This window comes from Ranitomeya variabilis, chromosome 8, assembly GCF_051348905.1.
Source record: "Ranitomeya variabilis isolate aRanVar5 chromosome 8, aRanVar5.hap1, whole genome shotgun sequence".
In the NCBI taxonomy this organism is placed as follows: domain Eukaryota; kingdom Metazoa; phylum Chordata; class Amphibia; order Anura; family Dendrobatidae; genus Ranitomeya; species Ranitomeya variabilis.
Window position 1 is genome coordinate 35342026 of NC_135239.1, and position 23314 is coordinate 35365339.

The 23314-nt window shown below is 44.5% G+C and overlaps 2 protein-coding genes across 2 annotated transcripts; one reads left to right on the forward strand and one right to left on the reverse strand.

Moving 5' to 3' along the window:
* Window positions 1-1854: 1854 nt before the first annotated feature.
* CZIB (CXXC motif containing zinc binding protein) lies at window positions 1855-11979 on the reverse strand. Its single transcript, XM_077278647.1, has 8 exons — window positions 11869-11979; window positions 10269-10352; window positions 8258-8314; window positions 6669-6750; window positions 6249-6280; window positions 4012-4089; window positions 2466-2531; window positions 1855-2087 (listed from the first exon to the last, which is right to left on the reverse strand). Exons 1-8 carry the CDS (start codon window positions 11872-11874, stop codon window positions 2010-2012), a joined length of 483 nt encoding a protein of 160 aa, XP_077134762.1. The 5' UTR covers window positions 11875-11979; the 3' UTR covers window positions 1855-2009.
* Window positions 11980-14490: 2511 nt separating this feature from the next.
* Window positions 14491-23078, forward strand: MAGOH (mago homolog, exon junction complex subunit). Its single transcript, XM_077277493.1, has 5 exons — window positions 14491-14667; window positions 15814-15872; window positions 18281-18391; window positions 21667-21749; window positions 22858-23078. Exons 1-5 carry the CDS (start codon window positions 14580-14582, stop codon window positions 22955-22957), a joined length of 441 nt encoding a protein of 146 aa, XP_077133608.1. The 5' UTR covers window positions 14491-14579; the 3' UTR covers window positions 22958-23078.
* Window positions 23079-23314: the final 236 nt, after the last annotated feature.

A 23314-nucleotide genomic window follows, 5' to 3' on the forward strand; every position in this document is an offset into this window, starting at 1 on the left:
TTAGGGTACTGTCTCACAGTGGCACTTTGGTCCCTACGACAGTACGATCCGTGACGTTCCAGCGATATCCATACGATATCGTTGTGTCTGACACGCTACTGCAATCAGGGACCCCGCTGAGAATCGTACGTCGTAGCAGATCGTTTGAAACTTTCTTTCGTCGTCAAGTGTCCCGCTGTGGCGGCATGATTGCATCGTGTGACAAAGGTGTGCACGATATTGTATACGATGTGCGCACAGTAACCAACGGCTTCTACATCGCAAATACGTCATGAAATTATCGCTCCAGCGCCGTGCATTGCGAAGTGTGACCGCAGTCTACGACGCTGGAGCGATAATCAAGCGACGCTGGAACGTCACGAATCGTGCCGTCGTAGCGACCAAAGTGCCACTGTGAGACGGTACCCTAAGATTCTGATTGATTGTGGTCGGATAATCTTGAAGAATGTCATGTCTCCGACCATCTGATAGACATCATCTCCTGTTATCTTCATGGAAAAGTCTAAAAATGGAAGCTACAGATTAAGTAAAGCACTTTAATTCTGCAGTAATTGATCTGATGTTATTGGGTTGTTCCATGTAGGGAGCTGTACAATACAACAATCTTCACAATGTGCCCGTGTCACCAATTAATGATTGAGATATTGTCGTCACCTTAGATATCTGTCGATCAAATGATTGTTCAGTTGGAAGAGTATCGTGGCCGTCTCACATGTCTCCTGTGTCCTTTATGAAAGAGCTGCTGCCACACATCTCTGGCAGCGGCTTATATCTTAGATTACAGAGGATCAGCAGTCTGAAATTGGGGTTTCCTATACATATTAGACTGTTGGAAGAACCTTTCGATAATGGCGGATTTGGTCGATGTATATGGGGGGTCTTAACCTGTAAAGTGGCGACTAAGAACATCATTGTTTTATTAGCGAGGCTCCTCTACGACCGCACACATAGTCCCAAATAATTATAAAGGCACCATATTGCACAAGTAAAAAAAAGCGTAATAAAATGCTTAGTAAGCAATGAAGGGAATGTGGCACTTGCTCTTTGAAGGGGTATACCCATCTCCAAGACCCTATCCCAATATGTAATAGGTATAATAATAATATGACCACAAACAACCAAGTGTCACTGTATCAGTGGTCGTAACCATGGATACCTAAGCTACTGTAATGCCCTGCACATAGGGTAAGCAATAAAACTAATCAGAAGAACCATACTACATTTCTAATTGGAGGTATTTGCTAATATTACACCCACCAACTACCTATTGGGATAGGATCTTGGAGATGGAAGTACCCCTTAACTCCTGCAGATCATAGGTGAGAGTACGGCTGCCATTTATCTGATATTGATGACTTATCCAGTAATTTCAAACTCCGCATTAGAATGGGATTCATTTATGTGCTTCATGATAAAAGACCGGTGTCCCATGAATCTGTATTGATTTACTTTTCAATCTCTTAGGATGGAAAATTTGCGACTTGTAAAAAAAAAAAAAAAATATATGTGACCCATAGTACTGCTTGATTTCCTATCTGAGCATCACGTGTCCAGTGTTGATGGTCGCGCCTCTTCAGCGAAAAGATTCCTGCTATTGAATCCGATCCTGAAATGAATAGGATCTGAGCAGCTCTACCCAGGAATGGCTGCTGTACAGGAAACAGCTGTGGTGTTCGGCTCCGGTCACTGGTTACGTCCCTGAAGCTGATTTTGGAGTTTCCAGCCCCTTCACCACTCTTGACACTTTATTCCCAAACAACCCCTTTAAGTTCACGTACTAGAAAGAGCCGGCATATTTCCATTCCACACATACGCATGCACACTCCTCGGAAGAAAAAAAAAAAAAAAGGCTCAAAAGTTTTTTGTTTTTATGTTAAATATTTGCAGTAATCTGATACACGAGTTATGTACATTTATAACTTACACAGATGAATGTAAAAGCTTTGACAATGTCCGTATTGGATGTGTAACAAGAGTCTGAGTAATAATTTCCAACAAACAGGACGGTGTTAGCACTTCTTGAACTGATGCGTCACCTCGTAGATCCCCACAGACTCTTGTGCCTTCTCATCATAATCCGTCCAGTCCTACGGGAGAACGTAGAGTCAATGGTAAAGGGGAGCTATAGTGACATGTCAGAAGTAGTGGGTCCAGGTGCTGAGACCCCCCCCCCCTCCAAATGTTCACCGGAAAAATCTCACGTCATATGCTAAAACGTCTCTGGCTGATATACGTATGCTTATCGTTTATTTACAGGGGGGGGGGGTTTGTTGGAACAAGTTACATCTATCCATAAGATAGGAGATACCTTCTATATCTGGGGGGGGGGGGGGGGGGTCCGACCACTGATCGCTAGAACAGGACATTTTTATCCCCATTAGAATGGAGCTTCAGATACAATCTGCACTTAGCCTATATCACGTTTTCGCACAATGTTTTTGGTAAAATTTCCCCCAAACGCCAACCTTTTCCTGCAGGTTAATGTCACCAAATGGAGTCCCAGTTTCTGCCCCTTCAGCAGCAAATCCGGCCTGCAGGAGGATAATAAAAAGAGCAATCGTCATATACACAAATATAAGTACGGTATATGTTGTGTTCAGTCCATCCATAGAACATTGTGTCATCGCCCTGATACATTAGTAATAACACAACGCAGCCTCCGCGGACAGTGGGAATGTATCCGCCATTATGTGCGGGGCCTTCTGGTATCGTATAAATGACGTTGTGTAACGGATATATTGATTGGCAATCCCGCTGAGTGTTCCGGTTACATAATGGACAGTAATCAGTTACATCAGACCTGGGCGGTAATAGAGCCGTGACTAATCTGTAATCTAATAAAGGGCTTACCGCACATGGACTTAAAAGGTGCAAAAAAACACAGCAATCATCACTATTCCCACCGCAAAAGAGGACCGGGAACAGTTTTATTATTAAATAAAAAACAAACACCCGATCTGGTTGATATTTGCAGAATCAGCCGACCACCTATCAAGAGTTCTGTATTTTGGATTTCAATATGGCCGATTTTTTTATTCCCATGGAAGTCGCTGCCAGAATCCCCATTCTCCACTACCTTTTCGAGGACGCTGTGGTCAGGATGGATCGGTGTCGGGTGGAAGAGAAGGCTGGGATGGGAATATGATGGGGGGCTACAAGTGACATTAGTAAGGAAAGGATCTCAGTCTTTCACTGTCTTAGAAACCAAAGGGGCGATACAGGAACTTGTCCTCGTGTTATCACCCCACTTACTCATCAGGGATTATATGTGACATCTGATCATCCCAAATCGGAGTCGTTTTACTCTACATGTAGCCGCATCTTGCACCTAATCTGGACATTTCCTGTGTGTCCTGAATGTATACCGGCATCTGCACCACAGACTATGAACTCTGTATGTCCAAAAACTTGTATTTTTGGTAGTTTTTGTGCATCTCCGTTTCCATTTGACTTATAGCCAAATACCTGATTTTTCATACATTTTTTTTTGTACAAAATATTTTTGATGCAAAATTGCACGAAGATGGTGGGACCTCTGTTTTTTCTGACACGGGGCTCCGAATCTTCTGCACAGACACAGATTTAATAAAGCCTTGTGGGCTGCGTAGAGTCACCACCGACGGGAGAGGACTGCATCCTATATTACTGGATGTGAAGAAAGCTCCCTCTAGTGGTGGCTGCAGGCAGCCACAATATGATCGCTATGCAGAGTTTGGAGATGAGTTGCGCAGAGAATTAAAGGGGTTGTCCGGCCTTAGGGTACAAGTCTGCAGCCACTATATGTGATTGCAGATTTGTGAATCCTCACAGCGTGCAGCGCGCACTGTCAGGATCCTTCGGTGTTGGCGCGTGACTGAAAGTATATGATTTGCATACACAAGATCATAAACCGGTTAAAGTGACAGCAGACTTGTACTCTAAGGTCAGACAGCCCCTTTAAGGTAACATTGTCACTTTGAGTCATAAGGCCAGGAGCTTTATGTTTGCGAAACCCAGTGATTATAAATGTACCTGAGGTTGAAAATCGACCGGCTCCAAACCGCGACACTCAAATTCCACTATAGTCTTAAAGCGCTCGCTGTCTTCAGCCTGAATATGATAAAGGGCAAAAACAGAAATATTACAAGACCGGTGTGGCCGAGAGCACTCAGGCAAAGCGGAGCATGAATGAAACTCCTATTTATATACCTTTAACTTATTAATTTCTTGATCAGGTCATAAAAAGTATATAAACCCTACCGGTAAGGCCGGGATACTCCAGAAAAACAGTCACAATGTAATACTATAGGGTTATTACTATCTCAGCCTGAGGGCAGTTTCAGACGTCCGTGGCCATCGGTCTGATCTCGTATCACAGTGCATGAACTGGCGGTGTGTCTCCTGACCCCGGATCACAGTGCATGGACTGGCAGTGTGTCTCCCGACCCCGGATCACAGTGCATGGACTGGCAGTGTGTCTCCCGACCCCGGATCACAGTGCATGGACTGGCGGTGTGTCTCCCGACCCCGGATCACAGTGCATGGACTGGCGGTGTGTTTCCTGACCCCGGATCACAGTGCATGGACTGGCAGTGTGTCTCCCGACCCCGGATCACAGTGCATGGACTGGCAGTGTGTTTCTCGACCCCGGATCACAGTGAATGGACTGGCGGTGTGTCTCCCGACCCCGGATCACAGTGCATGGACTGGCGGTGTCTCCCGACCCCAGATCACAGTGCATGGACTGGTGGTGTGTCTCCCTTCCCCGGATCACAGTGCATGGACTGGAGGTGTGTCTCCCTACCCCGGATCACAGTGCATGGACTGGCGGTGTGTTTCCCGACCCCAGATCGCAGTGCATGGACTGGCGGTGTGTCTCCCGACCCCGGATCACAGTGTATGGACTGGCGGTGTGTCTCCCGACCCCGGATAACAGTGCATGGACTGGCGGTGTGTCTCCCGACCCCGGATCACAGTGCATGGACTGGCGGTGTGTCTCCCGACCCCGGATCACAGTGCATGGACTGGCGGTGTGTCTCCCGACCCCGGATAACAGTGTATGGACTGGCGGTGTGTCTCCCGACCCCGGATAACAGTGCATGGACTGGCGGTGTGTCTCCCGACCCCGGATCACAGTGCATGGACTGGCGGTGTCTCCCGACCCCAGATCACAGTGCATGGACTGGCGGTGTGTCTCCCTTCCCCGGATCACAGTGCATGGACTGGAGGTGTGTCTCCCTACCCCGGATCACAGTGCATGGACTGGCGGTGTGTTTCCCGACCCCAGATCGCAGTGCATGGACTGGCGGTGTGTCTCCCGACCCCGGATCACAGTGTATGGACTGGCGGTGTGTCTCCCGACCCCGGATAACAGTGCATGGACTGGCGGTGTGTCTCCCGACCCCGGATCACAGTGCATGGACTGGCGGTGTGTCTCCCGACCCCGGATAACAGTGCATGGACTGGCGGTGTGTCTCCCGACCCCGGATCACAATGCATGGACTGGCGGTGTCTCCCGACCCCGGATCACAGTGCATGGACTGGCGGTGTGTCTCCCGACCCTGGATCACAGTGCATGGACTGGCGGTGTGTCTCCCGACCCCAATATTTCTATAAGGTGGTCACACTTAGGGGGCAGGAGATAAGCAGCCAGTCCGTGGATTGTGATCCAAGATCAGACCGATGATCACAGATGTCTGAAACAGCCCGTAAGGACCCCCACACACATTAGATAAAAGCTGACATCTGCAGGATCTGCTGACGTTAAGCTGTTTAACATGTATACATGTCTGAGATGGGAATAACTGTGCCCAGATGCAGCCATCGAAGGGCGAAACTATGAGAGCAGCCTAATGCAGCTGTATTAGGCTCTTTGTGTAACTCCCATAGAAATAAATAGGGGTTTATAAAACCGTGTTTTTATGGGAGTCATGGAAAATATTCATAGCGCCATTCAGGTAACTAGAGATGAAAAATCGAGATGGGAATAAGCCTTTAGTACAAAAACTGCTACAATAACTTAGAGAAGAAGCTCCATACTGGTTCTCTCCTCATTTCCCTTTCCAGCTTAGATCTGTGCTGGATTATCAGAATTTCCAGATTATTAGATGCAAATTTAAAGGCATTTTACTGTACTTTTATTTATAAGGTGAGGATACGCAATAAATATTACAATGCAAGATGACAAATCCAATGTGCACGGACTCTGCCGACGACCTGTGTGCGCCATCCACAAGTAATGCAGCTATTTAGTCCTCTAAGTTACTTACATTGTACGGCTGCAGCGAGATTCTCAATATATCTATGAAAAAAAAAAATTTAAAAAATTGTCAGATCCCTATATTTTTTATATTACCATGTTTTGTGTAACCAATGACTGGTCTAGCGGCTTTAGGGGGTTGTCCATGTACTGAGTTATTAAGAGTCTCCCATTAGTCAGGAGGGCTATGAAGAGGGTGTGCAGCCCTGGAGGACCTATATCTATGCATTACAGAGCCAACACATTGATTTAATAGGGACTGTGTAATGCTTTGTTTCTCCTGTAGAGGCGCTGCAGGAAAACAGGACACTCCTTGTAGCTTTCTCCTTGATATTGAAGCTGATTGCTACGGTCATAGGCTCCGTAATAAACTTATTATTGGGAGGTAATATAATAACGAGGCTTCGGCCACCCCTGTAATACAACTTACCGATAGAGTTTTCTCGAGAGCAAAGCTTACACCTCTGTACCATACTGGCGCTGCCTCGGCCACCTTTTAAAGGAACACTGTCCTACAGGTGAATGAATGAAATAATGACAGAAGATTACCAGACTTATACCTATAAAACATAGAAAGCAGTCATCCTCACCCCAATATTTACTGACTGTGTATCCAAAACACTGGTAAAGGGAACCTATCAGCACGTTTTAGATATGGCAATAGCAAGATGGTTTTTCCCATATAAAAATGATACCTTTATTGTAGAGATCCGATGTGCCAGTCATGAGAAATCTAGGGTAGAAGCCATATGCAATTCTGACTAGAAGTGCACTGAGGGCGTGTCCGTGCAGTCAGACTGCTTTGTCACGCCTCCAGTGCGCTTACAGCCTGATTTCCATATGACTTGTATATTACATTTCTCAAGACTGGCATACCGGATCTCTACAATAAAGGTTACATTTTTTTATGGGAAAAACCATCTACAGAGGCATACCACCACTCCAATGTGTAATAATATGGAAGGTTTTCTTTAAGGGCTTGTTCACAAGTACACATTTTTCAGTGTGTAGACAAGCAGCTCGCAGAATCCTGGATAGGAGGTGCTGAGAGGGTTAATAAGATCAATATGTAAAGGGTTGATGAGAGACACTACAAAGTTTACCAATCAATGAAAAGGAGGCCAAACTAGGCATGTCATATCGGCTTGGTCAAGCCTTCGCTGTATGAGGTTCATGATTGGTTGAGTGAAAATGCCCAGCCCGTCTTTGGGCAGAGGGGGAGGGTATGTAGACCAGCAGCTGGCAGAATTCTGGACAGGATGTGCTGAGAGGGGCAATAAGACCAATATATGTGCCCAGGTTTTTTAGGAATGATTAGTTGAGATGGGTGAAACTAGTCATTCCCACCCTCCAATCCAGGAGGTGCAGCTGGTTCAAAATGGCAGCCGGGTTGTTCATTCCTTGTCTGGGAGCAGAGGTGCAAACACCTCTGGTATCTGGATCTGTGGAGGACCTGTGCATGTTGTTTAGACTCTGCAATAGGACGTGTATTGCACTTGGAATATTGAGCAGCTGAGCTGCTCTGTTTCTCATACTGCTGTATGGACTCTTTGTTTTTATTTTCTGCTGTAAGTTTATGGAGTTAATAAATCTTCCTATCTGTACAAGAAACTACGTGTCTGTGTGAACGCTACCCTACCTGCGGAATGAAAGCAAGTGAATCCCTACATATGCGGGAAAAATGCAGTGTTTTGCAGTAGTAGCACAATAAGTGAGTTTTCTAAAATCTAATTCATGCAGTTTGCGTTTTATTTCCTTGCAGTTTATTTTAAACCCCATGTCAATCTCTTTCAGCATCCTTGCTGTGTTTTTAGCCATTCATCTGAATGCATAAAACAACATAAAAAAATATAAATGTGTGTAATAGAAGCAGCATTTTTCATGCAGAAATAACAACCACGGCATAAAAAGGACTGTGTGAACATGTCCTAAAAATGCTAATTTGCCCTATCTCCCTTCGGTCAGACGCTGCCATTCCGAATTATTATACCAGACGGTCCAGCGGATATCCTCGCTCACCATCAATGTGATATACTGCCATTTGTCCGATAATTCTCCGCAGTTTCCACATTTCAACTATAAAAAGGAGAATGGAAATAATTATTAAATGATCTAGATCACTGTGGGTGAAACATTCCAAGGCATGCTGGAAGTTGTAGTTCAACAGCTGAAGAGCCACACAGTGAAGACGACTTATTTAACTTTTGTACACCGTATGTAATAAGTGAAGGGGAACAATTACAAGGAGAAAGAGACAATTTTGGAACTTTTACACAAGGGTTTTCATGCTGCAATGGCCAAAACATGGCCCCATGCGAAGTGTTTTCACCTGGAGCGTTAACTGTCTGCAAATCTAAGCTGCCATTAACGTGATGATTAAAGGAGTATTCCTATACAGAAAAAGTAATAGACTATGGCTAGGATGTGCCATCACTAGATCGCAGGGGGCCCAACCTCCCACTGATCATGACAATGAGGACTGCACAGACGCATTTCTGGCCAGAGCAGTTGCATTCCGGTATATGTCGGGAGTGGAAGGAAAAATATGTCCCATTAAAGGCCGAATCAGTGGGAGTCCCAGAGGTTAGATCATAATGGGGTATTTTGGTTGGTACAAGTTATCACTTATCCACAAAATAGGCGAAAACTTTTAAGTCAGTGGGAGTCCAATTGCTGCGACGCATAGCGATCGCCAGAAAGTGGCACTATCTCCATTATAATGGAGTGGTGGTCCGCATAATTTACCGTGACACCCATTAATTTTCTAGAGGACTGCCGGAGACAGCCCACTACAGCGCTCAGCAGTCTCATGGAGAATTAACTGAGTTGGGGACAAACATGAGCGCTGCAGCTCCATTATAACAGGTATGAAAGTGATCTGTGTAGGTCCCAGCAGTTGAACTCTCACTGATCTATAACTTATCACCTATCCTGTGGAATATGCGTTAAAGTGATGATATTTCCTAGCGATATGCCATTACTTGTCTTTTGTAGGCACAGTTCCACTTTTGAATGAGGTAACTGATATGCATCTAGGCAGCTCACATAGCAACTGACTATACCGACTGTGCACACAGCAGTGCAATCGCTAGTGCATGCAGCAGCGCAATCGCTAGTGCACGCGGCAGCAACATTACAAGTGCAAGCAACAGCGCAATCGCTAGTGCACACAGCAGCGCAATCGCTAGCGCACGCAGCAGGGCAAACCCTAGTGCACGCAGCAGGGCAAACCCTAGTGCGCGCAGCAGCGAAATCACTAGTGCACGCAGCAGAGCAATCGCTAGTGCCCGCAGCAGAGCAAACGCTAGTGCACGCAGCAGAGCAATCGCTAGTGCATGCAGCAGGGCAATCGCTAGTGCACGCAGCAGGGCAAACCCTAGTGCACACAGCAGAGTAATCGCTAGTGCACGCAACAGCGCAATAGCTAGTGCACACAGCATAGCAATCGCTAGAGCATGCAGCAGAGCAATAGCTAGTGCACGCAGCAGGGCAAACCCTAGTGCACGCAGCAGAGCAATCGCTAGTGCACGCAACAGCGCAATAGCTAGTGCACACAGCAGAGCAACCGCTAGTGCATGCAGCAGAGCAATAGCTAGTGCACGCAGCAGGGCAAACCCTAGTGCACGCAGCAGGGCAAACCCTAGTGCACGCAGCAGTGCAATCGCTAGTGCACGCAACAGCGCAATAGCTAGTGCACGCAGCAGGGCAAACCCTAATGCATGCAGCAGCACAATCGCTAGTGCACGCAGCAGGGCAAACCCTAGTGCACGCAGCAGAGCAATCGCTAGTGCACGCAACAGCGCAATCGCTAGTGAATGCAGCAGCGCAAACACTAATTCACACAGCAGCACCATACATCAGCGGTTTAGAAGATTAATGAGCACATATTGTTCCCGAAGTAGTGCCCAAGTATCCCTTCCATAAGGCTGTGGTACCGCAGTAATGTATTTCCTGTATCCAAACATGGTGGAGTCTGCACATCATGACCCCATACTCGGCACTAGATACAGTAACATGGAAATCCTCTCACCTTTAGAAACCAGCGGAAATCATCACCCACCGGCCGCAGCCTTGTGATGTTTTCTAGATTGGCCTTCAACTGTAATGCAAACTTCTACAAGTGTCCAAACGACAGGAGAAAAAGAGAAACCGGTGAAGACTTCATGGTATAAAAGTTCATCTCACTCTCAAGTCCAATGGTAGATGAATGCTGGGAGTTGTAGTATCACAGCAGCTGGAGAAATGATGTGCACCTCCTTCAGGATAATGCTCCTCACAGGACTGTGGGATCCTGGTGGTTGGACCCCCCAGATATCAAAAGGTTGTTCCCAACCCTATGGATCAGAGGATAACTTGGTTTGTTTTTTTAGAACAGCCCTTTAAGAAATCTGCTCCTTAAAGCTGTGGCAACATGTGTCGTGCAACAGCATTTCTCAGGGGACGGATCTGTCACATGATGGACACAAATGGCGCCCAAAGTACCCTACTGACTGTAATATCTGCATTATTGTGCCCATTATAGTCGGTAGGGTCTATTAGAAGCCGTCGTGTCCATCATGTGACCATCTACTCCCTAATGCAGATGTGAAAGTAGCCGAATTATATCCCTAATGGTGATCTGCGACCCTCTCCTCTGCAGAACTACAACTCCCAGCATGCCATGATACGATGTAGCTGCCCAGTAATTCTAGGAGTTGTCGTTTTTCACAGGGCAAAAGGTGCACAAACATATTATTCGTATGTGTGCATCTAGAGAATGAAAAACTACAACACCCAGCATGCCTTGGTATTATCAATATAAATAAAAAAGCACCACCATATGTTGAGGCCAAGAGCACCGTGTACCAGCTCTCCCAAAATGATGAGAAAATATAGATGCAACTGGACCGCTCCAAATAGACACCAACGCGACAAAAAAATAGAGCAAAAATGTCCCAAACAACATCATAAAAGTATAAAAAGATTCATTTATTGAGAAAAATCACATACAAAAAATCCTTTTACATATTCCCAATATATGTCAAGAGAATTTGACCGGAGAAGACCTGCAGATAAATGCAGGACTGGAGGAGAACAATACAATATACCCCAGGGAAGCAAACATGTGACACACAAAGGAAAGAAACATCTGTTGGCTCTGAATAACCAAAACAACCCATAATACCGCAATAAATGATAAGCCAATTCGGACCAAAGATTAATCCAAAAGTGTGCTCACCCATTACTTGTCAGGGGATTGTTCCCACCTCGCCCCCCAGCCCCAGACGCGCGTTTCGCATTTCAGCTTTTTTTTTTTAAAAAAAGCGGAAACGCGTATGTAAAAGGATTTTTTGTATGTGATTTTTCTCAATAAATTAATCTTTTTATACTTCCATGATGTTGTTGGGGACATTTTTGCTCTATTTTTTTGTTGTGTCGATGCCTTGGTAGTATGTAGCTGACTGGGCATGCTGGAGGTTGTAGTTTTGCAACAGCTTATGTATAAAGTACCATTTCACAGGACTTGTTTCTCCCCTCCATCGTACACCTTCCAGCTCTAGTGTAACATGCCCTTATATTTAACCCTCCAGCTTCCAGCAGCCTTATTGTAATACCCAATCAAGGACATGCAATTTTTCTACAGAACTTACCACCATGACGTCACGGGCGGTGATTGCTTTACGGCACTACAAGGAAATCGACACACACGTCGTAAAGAGTCCCCGTCCACGACGGCAGGGTCACGTGACACAGCTTGCCAAGTCTAAAGGTGGTAGAACGTCGCCATCTGCTGGTAGTTGCCTGTTACTGACATCGGATTGCAACTGAATTGATTGCTTTTTACCCAAAACTTCTGAGCGTTTGATAAATAATTGGCTGAAACAGATTTGAGCAATGAAGATGCATTTGTTATCTCAGTCCTGAGAACTAGGGAAAAGGCTACAAGGCCTTTTTTTTTCTTTAAGCACCACTCCAGCATTTTGGTTTTTTTTGTTAGAAGAACCGCTGGAGTGGTGCTGTAACCCCTTGGGATTTTCCTTTTTTGTGTTTTCGTTTCTTCCGCCCCTTCTTCCCAGAGTCATAACTTTTTTTATTTTTCTGTCAGTAGGGCTTGTTTTTTGCGGGACGAGTTGTACTTTTGAACGACATCATTAGTTTTACCATGTCTTGTACTAGAAAACGGGAAAAAAATCCAAAAGCGGTGAAATTGCAAAAAAAAGTGCAATTTAACAATTGTTTTTTTTTTACCATGTTCACTAAATGCTAAAACTGACCTGCCATTATGATTCTCCAGGTCATTACGAGTTCGCAGACACCAAACATGACTAGGTTCTTTTTTTATTTAAGGGGTGGAAAAAAAAATCCAGAGTTTGTAAAAAAAAAAAAAAAAGTGCTATTTTGAGAGATCTCTGTTTCGGGATCTGAGGTTGGGTGAGGGCTTATTTTTTTGGCTCCGAGCTGACCTTTTTATTGATACCATTTTGGTGCAGATACGATGTTGTGATCGCCCATTATTTTATTTTAATTCAAAAACCGTAATTCTGCCGTTTTGATTTTCTTTCTCGTTACGCCGTTTACCGATTGGATTAATTATTTTTATATTTTGATAGATCGGGAGTTTCTGAACCTATCAAACGTGTATTTTTTTGCTTTATTTTGAATGGGGCGAAAGGTAGCAGTACTCATGGCAGAATTGCTTCTTTTTTTTTTCATTTAATCTCCCTTTATTTTTTTCCTCTTTCATCCACCACTCCATATGGTAAAATGGGATGGGGGGGGGGGGGGGTTGTAATTTATTGGACCCAGTAGAGATCTTCAGGGAGAAATTAATTAGGAACTCTTGTCATTTAATAATAAGCTTGGCAGCATATTTTGGTTAGCAGGTAGAGGATTGCAATGGGGTTCGGTAATTCATGAAATAAAGAAGCTAAATTTGGAATGGCCCAATCAATAGTGAATTATTGTACGTGCTGGGGATATTGATGGCGGGAAAGTTAGGGTTCTGGATGTAATTTGGAAAATGAAAAATGATTTTGCTCCCCTTAAATTTTATTTTCCCAATGCTTCTTTTGTCTCAAAGTTGCCCCAAAGGTTAATTTGGTCTGGAACAGAGCTGCCTTTTATGGAAAAATAAGGATCAATCAGACCATTGAAAAATGTCTTCCATTGTTAGGGGGTTTACAGGCATATAGACCTGGGGGGAGAGGTTGTTCCAGATCTGTATAGAGCAGATAAAATGCATCGCTCTGATGTTGGAATATTCATTTTGTTTTCCATACTCGGACTGCGGCGAACAGGACGGATCGCAGCTCTCCTGATCCAGATTTCACAGCCATAGGTGTACGTGAGGCTGCAGATTTCAGGTCAGGAGACCCTCGGGCCGTCCATGCATTGTGGTAAATCACAGATCTGTGAAGCTTGGGTTCAATGCTGTACTCCGGGCTCTCTCCCATTAGTCCCATAGACTGCAGTGGGCGGCCTTATTGGCCTCGGCGGTTCATTTTGCAACATAACATTTTTAGAGCTGAGCAGCACTAATGCAAAACATGACAGAACGGCCAATCTGCGGGCGTCCGTTCAGCCGGCGTTACTCAGGCCGGTAATGCATATTTCTTCATAATTTCATATCAATTTGATTCATTTTCCCCCTTTTAATCCAGAACCATTCAGAACTACAACTGGTCCTGCAAAAAACAAAATCAGTCTTAAATGGCTATGTCGACAACAAAAATACGAAAGTTATGAAAAGAGCAAAAATGGAAAGTTCCAGTGCTATAGCTGGTCATACAGCCTCCTTCCAAAGTATTGAGTCGGTATAAATGGCTTGAAAACATTGTCCACTGTTTAATGGCCGCCAGCATTAGAGCATGCTGTACAACTGGCCGCCATTATCCTGGAGACTTGTTGTCACCTCACACTAGTGCTAGCTGTACAACTGGCCGCCATTTTCCTGGAGGCTTATCACCTCACACTAGTGCTAGCTGTACAACTGGCGGCCATTTTCCTGGAGACTTATCACCGCACACTAGAGCTAGCTGTACTACTACTACTAGCGGCTATTTTCCCGGAGGCTTGTCATCAAACACTAGAGCTAGCTGGTGTACTAGCGGCCATGTTTCCGGAGACCAAGCTGAATACTATCATATAGAATCTCAGTCCTCGCTCGTGTAAAGCCAATCAGCTACGTGCGCCCTCTAGTGAAAAGCGGAATCACACAGGCTTCTTAGGACCGCCCCCTCTTAGCTCATTGGTTGATACTCGAGGCGCGTTCCTGTACGTCACCAGCCGGAAGTACGATCAACTTTTGCGCCCGGTGCTCGAGGTTGTCGTCTTTCCGGAGCTTCCAGCGTTACTTCACACCATGGGCAGCGATTTCTACCTCCGGTATTACGTGGGGCACAAAGGCAAATTCGGACACGAGTTTTTAGAGTTTGAATTCAGACCGGACGGTAAGAATCTGGGAATGAGAGGCGGGCTGCGGGGCCAGCTGGCGGCAGGCCGGGGCTGGAGGGAGTTGTTATGGCAACCTGAGGTTCTGAGAACTACTACCCCCAGCAGCTTAGAGGACTTTTCCAATATTTCATGAAAATTGGCCTCCAGGAGGCTCTGGAATAATCTATCCAGCATTTGCCTCATTCTCGCTGTGTTGGGGCGCTGCTCCGCTCTCGGCTGACATCCTGCAGCGATCGCATGTAGTATGTGACCGCTGTCGACAATCACTGGCCTAGGTAAAGTGTGGAGCTCTATAATATCCTATATTTGCTTCAGTTGGTCTCAGCTGACACCCTGCAGCCATCATGTGTGGCCTGTGCGTGTGTGACCCCTGCAGACAATCACTGGCCTAGGCAAGGTGTGGAGGTCAGTGATTGATCACAGCGGTCACACATGTGAGGACACAAGTGTTATTACTGTAAGAGTCCGGTGGGACGTGCTGGAGACACTGACTGTTCATTTCCTTGTTTTGTATCATTGCTTCTGCCCGAGTTATTGTTGCAAAATTCTATAAAACCTCCTGTACCCGCCGGGAAAAACTTCTACCCCTCCGGCTCTTATGTTTTGTAACAGTCCTTCCATGATGAAGTGCTGCAGCCAATCACTGGTTTCACCTGTGATGCCGGCACATGTGACCTGAGACTGCCAAAGGTAGTGAGGGTAATGTAAGTGATCACGTGTGTGGCTGGCACTGCAGGGTCAAGTGTAAGTCGTCTTATTATTTATCACATTTCCTGCTATGAGGAAGCTTTTGATAAACCCTTTAGGAGCTTCAATATTTGTTGTTTAATTTTCAGAAGACCCTTGTTCCTCAGCTGCAGTCTGTATAAAATTAAAAAAAAATCCTGTATTTTACTCGCCCTCCTGGGATTTGTTGCCAAGTCTAGTATAGGATTGTGTTCATCATGTCGGGGTACACGCGTCACCATTCCTCGTTCTTGTATGGATTAGAAAATGGCGACTTCCTGGCTAACTCGCAGCTGTAGGTTGTGTGCCAGATGTGTTCCATAGTGCGGTACAATCGCGTGTTCAGCCAGTGTTTGTATATGCGCAGTATGTGACGAGAGTCTTGTATAAAGCCAGTGTAATTTTTCTTCTTACAGGTAAACTTCGTTATGCCAATAATAGCAATTACAAGAATGACGTCATGATCAGGAAGGAGGTTTGTGTTCCCTGCTTTTGCCTTTAAAGGATTCAACGTTTTCTCCGCTCTGCATCGGTCCATTCTTAACATTTTTACTAACACCTTGGTAACAGTGGCTATGCATATATGTTGGAAATGTATCATCGCTGCAGGAACTGCGCACGCTCCATGCGGCTGAGGTGCCGGCTGTGTTGCTCAACTGGCATCCAAGAGTACCTATTGCAATCTGGGCCAGACCTAACTGCAATAGATTAAAATGTTAAATTCCACTGTGAAGCAAGACGGCAGTATTTAAAATGGCTCCAGACATTGCAGTTGTCACTAAAATTACATTTCATTTTTTCTTCTGTTCCACCCCACTTTTCCCATTCTTTATTGCATGCGTGGTAGAATGAATATGTGGATGGAAAAATAATTATGGCCCTTCTGCAAAAAATGAAAAATTGCACAGTCTTTTAGGGGTCAAATGTAATCTTAATACAAAGTGACTGTTCCAACAAATGTAGAGGCGCTTAGTTCACCTTTTGGATGGCTGAGTAGTATAGTGCACCCCTTCCATGTTATTGTTTTGCATTTTTCTCTCCCCTCCTCTTCCTTTGACAGTTCTGATTGCACAGTAAACAGGAGGGTGGAGATGAGTGATCAGCAAGTGTGTTCGGATAAGGTGTTATCTGAGCATGCTCGAGTGCTAATAGAGTGTCTTATGTGTGCCCTAATACTATGTTCCAGCCGCCACAGCTGCATGTCTCCTCACTGTTTAGGCAATCCCTGCATGTTTTCCAGCTGTTGAACAGCCGTGAGACATGCAGCTTCGGGGACTGAAACATATTATTCGAGCACGCCGAAGACACTCTATTACCACATGAGCATGCTCAAATAACACCTTATCCGACCACACTCACTCATCGCTAGAGGACTTGGCTGGAAAGCAAGTAGGTGGGAACCTGCACTGACCTGCTCAACACCAAGGGTGCACAGAGTACCTCTGCTTGGTGTGAAGTCATTTTGTGCTTTTAACAGAACCAAAGTCGCTGACATCTTCCTACCTGATTCTAGTACAGTCAATGAGTTAAATTTTTAATCTGATCAGCTGGTCTCCTGGGAACCACAGCTTGTAAAAAGTTTGTCCGGTCTGGGACACGACTATTTCTGGTTTGCATTATAAATGATATCTGGAGTCCTCCACTAATGATCACAGGCTTTGTAATGTGCTTTATCAGAGAAATGTGGTTCTTTCTCCTGCTAGACTTATGTTTTACTCTCAGTTCAATGATAAAATTGTTGTTTTTTTATCCCAACTTGTATTTTTGTATTATATGTTATTAATAGGGTACATTAATGAACTTTATCAAATGTTTGTTTTATTTTTTTAAAAGAACACTTTGCAAAAAAAAGACACTGCAAAAAAACACTTTGCAATTAAAATTCACACTAGGCATAACTTAGTTCTAGTACTCTCTCTGGGCACCAGATCACACATTGGTGGAATAGGAGATCAGTTTATATGACATGCTTGGAAAACAAAAAGGGATGGAGTGCGAGCCTATAATGAAGTGTCCTGTACTTATATGCCCCGACACCCTGAGGAAGAGGAACTGTTTATTCCCCGAAACGCGTCAGTTAGCTTTTTGGCCTCTGAGACGCTCCATAGTTGTAGTGAAGTCACACGCTGCCAGGTATTGTCGGCCATTTTTTTTTCTTCCTCTGAGTAACCAGGGATGCCACTGGCCAGGGCGCCCCTGGCTCTGCGCGGCTACTCCAAGGTCTCCTACCGCACCGGATCATACCACCACATCGTGACAGCCCACCATCTAATCTTCTGAACGGACAGGTTTTCCCAAGTTGTGAATGGGACAGAATACAAGCAGGGTAATCAATAAGCCATATGGGCTCTATCTAATGTTCTGCCTGCTGACTTGCAATTCATTCCTTTCTATAAGGTCTTCTACCTGTTATCAACATGATCCTTGTCGGCAATATCATCATTATTCATGCACATTGGTGAAGATCTACACTGCACACTTCGCTTTCAATGTGGAATGAATAAATAGAACTTTTTAATTGAATATAGCTGTATTAAATGAAAACAGATTTTCCCATTACTGCCGGAGATGGCAGTTGGTTCTACTAAAATTCTATGAAGAGCTAGAGGTCGACATACATTCTGCTGCAAGTTCTCTTGAAACGACTGTTATGATTTTCCATAGAACTTTATGAGCACAAACTGTCATCTCTCAGTAGTGGGAAAATCCGCATTCACTGAAGACAGATTTGACCTGTGAATTGAGAATTAAAGATAGAAATAAGAGAGTGTATTTCTGTGATAAGATATATTACAAATTTTATTACATTCACTTGCAATATCGATTTATGGGCAAAAAATGTTGGTGTTTCTTTAATGTATTCTGGTAATTCTCTCATTCCAGTCATATGTACACAAGAGTGTGATGGAGGAATTGAAACGGATCATAGATGACAGTGAAATCACAAAAGAAGATGATGCCCTCTGGCCCCCGCCAGACAGAGTCGGTCGACAGGTAGATTTTAATAGGGATGATTAACTAATGAGTGTAAATGCTCGTTTAGGGATGAGCATTCATATTACCTTCTGGTTAATGTGGTAACTGTGAAGGATGACACCAGGGAGATCACGCAGAATCACTCTGCTGCCACCGCTTATGACGAATCTGCACCTCGCCTCCCCACCTGACGTCACTATTACATCAGTGAGATCACCTGGTATGGTCTCCTCACTCACACCAACGTGATGTTCTGCACCCCTTGGGAACACTCAAGGTCAGCTTGCTGCAGTTTTACACGCACACGTGTCCAGGGAGGCATTTGGCCCACGCATTTGCTGACATGGCACCACACGCATGAAATTATATCTCCAATATTCTTCACAATGACTAAACCCTAATTAAGAGATGTATTAAAACATGACTTTTATATCTATTTTTAAAAGTGGTAAAGTCTGATTAAAATTACATTAGTGAGCCTGTGTTATTTCTATACAAGTATAATCCCTAGATCCTATACAATTCATTGATCAACCTAAATGCATTGCTGAGGGTATGCTACCCTATCTATACCATGGGGTTGAGACAGCTTAAACAGAGTATCTGTAGTCTAGGATATACACAAGTTTCATTGGTACTAACTAATATGAACACCTAGCCACTCCAACAAGTTTCGCCTCAACAGGCTTCCTCCGAGGGCTGGGGCTATAATTCAATAGGGTTTCCCACATTTACTTGGTAAGTTACCAGGTCTTTGATAATTCCACACACAAGTGCTGCTTTAATATTAAAGTTTATTAACGTTTCCTGCAGCGATGCTCCAGGTGCGCCGAACGTCTGTGGAGAAAATCTAATCTACCCGAAGATTTCATCCATTATAAGTTCATGCTTAAAACATACAACTCTGCCCTTCACCTCTCCAAACAAACCTATTTCAACACCCTCATCACCTCACTGTCCAATAACTCTAAACGTCTCTTCGACACTTTCCAGTCCCTACTCAACCCAAGAGAGCAGGCCCCAACCACAGATCTCCGCGCTGACGATCTGGCCAATTACTTAAAAGAAAAAATTGACCACATTCGACAGAAAATCATCTCCCAATCTCTTCATACCATGCACTGTCCTCCCTCCCCCACTGCATCTAGTTCACTCTCTGACTTTGAACCAGTTACTGAGGAAGAAGTAAGCAGGCTCCTTGCATCTTCTCGCCCGACCACTTGCACCAGTGACCCCATTCCGTCACATCTCCTCCAGTCCCTTTCCCCGGCTGTCACCTCTCACATAACAAAAATATTCAACCTTTCCCTCACTTCCGGTATTTTTCCCTCCTCATTTAAGCATGCCATCATACATCCACTACTTAAAAAACCCTCCCTCGACCAAAACTGTGCCGCTAATTATAGACCTGTCTCTAATCTTCCCTTCATCTCTAAACTCCTCGAACGCCTGGTCCACTCCCGTCTTACCCGCTATCTCTCAGATAACTCTCTTCTCGACCCTCTTCAATCTGGCTTCCGCTCTTTACACTCTACTGAAACTGCCCTCACTAAAGTCTCTAATGACCTACTAACAGCTAAATCTAACTACTCCATGCTAATTCTCCTGGATCTCTCTGCAGCATTCGACACTGTGGATCATCAGCTCCTCTTCACTATGCTCCGCTCCATCGGCCTCAAGGACACCGTTCTCTCCTGGTTCTCCTCCTATCTGTCTGACCGATCCTTCACTGTATGTTTTGCTGGTTCCTCCTCCTCTCCCCTTCCCCTTACTGTTGGGGTTCCTCAAGGATCAGTCCTAGGCCCCCTCCTCTTCTCTTTGTATACTGCCCCTATTGGACAAACAATCAGTAGATTTGGGTTCCAGTACCATCTCTATGCTGACGATACCCAATTATACACCTCTTCTCCTGCTTTCACTCCGACCTTCTTAGAAAACACCAGTGATTGTCTTACCGCTGTCTCTAACATCATGTCCTCCCTCTATCTGAAACTGAACCTGTCAAAAACTGAACTCCTCGTGTTCTCTCCCTCTACTAACCTACCTTTGCCTGACAGTGCCATCTCCGTGTGCGGTTCCACCATTACTCCAAAGCAACATGCCCGCTGCCTTGGGGTCATCCTTGATTCCGAGCTTTCATTCACCCCCCACATCCGATCACTGGCTCGCTCTTCTTATCTGCATCTCAAAAACATTTCTAGAATTCGCCCTTTTCTTACTTTCGACTCTGCAAAAACTCTTACTGTTTCTCTTATTCATTCCCGTCTGGACTATTGTAACTCTCTACTAATCGGCCTCCCTCTTACCAAACTCTCCCCGCTCCAATCTGTTCTGAATGCTGCTGCCAGGGTCATATTCCTCACCAACCGTTACACCGATGCCTCTACCTTGTGCCAGTCATTACACTGGCTATCCATCCACTCCAGAATCCAGTACAAAACTACTACCCTCATCCACAAAGCACTCCATGGCTCAACACCACCCTACATCTCCTCTCTGGTCTCAGTCTACCACCCTACCCGTGCCCTCCGCTCCGCTAATGACCTCAGGTTAGCATCCTCAATAATCAGAACCTCCCACTCCCGTCTCCAAGACTTTACACGTGCTGCGCCGATTCTTTGGAATGCACTACCTAGGTTAATACAATTAATCCCCAATCCCCACAGTTTTAAGCGTGCCCTAAAAACGCATTTGTTCAGACTGGCCTACCGCCTCAACGCATTAACCTAACTATCCCTGTGTGGCCTATTAAAAATAGAAAAAACACACAATCAGGTTCCCTGCATCATGTTCTCATACACTTTATGCAGTTAATAGCACTCTGTGTCTGTACTTCTACATACTTAAGCATTTAACTGGTTCATGCAGCTTTACATGAACACCCGAGCCTTACACTATGGCTGGTCCAAATAACTAAAGCAATTGTTACCATCCACCTCTCGTGTCTCCCCTTTTCCTCATAGTTTGTAAGCTTGCGAGCAGCAGGGCCCTCATTCCTCCTGGTATCTGTTTTGAACTGTGATTTCTGTTATGCTGTAATGTCTATTGTCTGTACAAGTCCCCTCTATAAGTTGTAAAGCGCTGCGGAATATGTTGGCGCTATATAAATAAAAAATTATTATAATTATATAAAGTGGCTATGGAAGTGCCATTCCTGTGCTGGTATTTTCTCCATGTATACATCGGTGCCTAGCTGTTTATATGTGAGGATAGCCGGGGTAAATGACACCTCTGCAGAGCGAGTAGAGGTACTGCATCATATTAATATATCTTCTGTTCTCTTTATGTTGCAGGAGCTGGAAATAGTGATTGGCGATGAGCACATATCCTTTACCACTTCAAAAATTGGCTCTCTAATAGATGTGAATCAGTCGAAGTAAGTTTTTATCCTTTATGGTTTTTATTTAACATGCCTGATCATTAAAAAGTAGGTGCTAGCATTCAGATATGATCAAGGGAAACTATCTAGGTCATATATGGTGGTCCCATGTCCTCCAGTGAAGGCGATCTGCGTACTGGTATTGGATGAGGAAGCCCATTCAGTATTTTACATGTAACTAAAAGGGTTATTCCCTTAATTATAATGTGGTCTCAGGTTTCCGTACGTACAGAATTAATCATGTGCGCCAATATAGCAATATCACCTATTTTTAAGTCTGCACTGATTTGCAGCTATTACCTCCGTAATGTTGATGTGCTCTTTGCTGGATCCTTTCTTCAGTATTTCTAATGCTGTCTGTTGATTTTGCTCAGATGCCCCTAAATACCCTGTCTAATAAAACAACTGACAATCCGTGTTGCAGTTCAGCTATTCGGAGAAACCCACTGATATCGGCTCCATATGCAAATAATGACCCTGTCTTAATTAAGTAAAAACAGATGCACCTATGACCCTATCTACTAAAACATAGACATTGCCCCGACTGCCGTGTTGTAGCACAGATCAGCATGGAGGGGAGAGCATAATCGTAAAATGAAAGATCCCCATGGACCACCAATGAAATGTGGAGTTTTCCAATATCTGTTAGTATTTACAAAGTAATGGGTCACAGTCATTACACTCTAGTATCAATGGTCACTTCCAGCCATATAAACTGCTCATGTTGAGATCGATCTATTTCTATCTGTAAGCACATGGAAGAGCAGAGAGAGGGGTCTGCAGCATTGAGAAGCAGGGGGCTGCCATGAAATGTGGTTTTAGCACACAGAACCCCACGTATGGGTCAGATTACTGCAGGCATTTCTACAATAAACCTTGAGAAAACGTTGGTATCTGTTTTTGTGGCATGTATCAGCTTACTACTATAAAAGACCACATAATATCCATTATTGACCCCGAGTGTCCCTCACATTGTATCATGTTTGTATGTGTTCTAGATGGGGAAGGTCATGAGTGCTCTTCAGTGAGGGCTGGTGTAGATGATTGGTGCTCCATAACTAAATCTTCCAGAGTCTCATAACCTCCTTGTGTTTCTGTCTTGCAGAGACCCCGAGGGATTGAGAGTCTTCTATTACCTGGTTCAGGACCTAAAATGTCTAGTCTTCAGTTTGATTGGTCTTCACTTTAAGATTAAACCTATTTAATCCTCTGGGGAGGGCGGCTGCACATTGTATTTTATTTACTGAGGGGTTTTTTTTATGTATGGTATCTTTTTGTTTTTACAGTTCTGACTCACTTTAATAAAAATAGTAAAATTCTACAAAGTGATCGTCTTCTTGCTTCCTGTTATAAGAAGCTACTATACATTTATTATTTTTTTTTTTCCTTATCTCACTTGTACAAATTAAAGTGTAGCTGTCACTTCACAAAAAAGTACATCACTCTTATCAGTATGGAGCTCAGTAATCAGGACAGCTTTGTTCTGTGGCCTTAGAAGAACCTCTCCTCCTCAGCAGCAGTCTGTTCTTCTCTTAAGTGACATTTGCCAGCGCTCTCTTAAT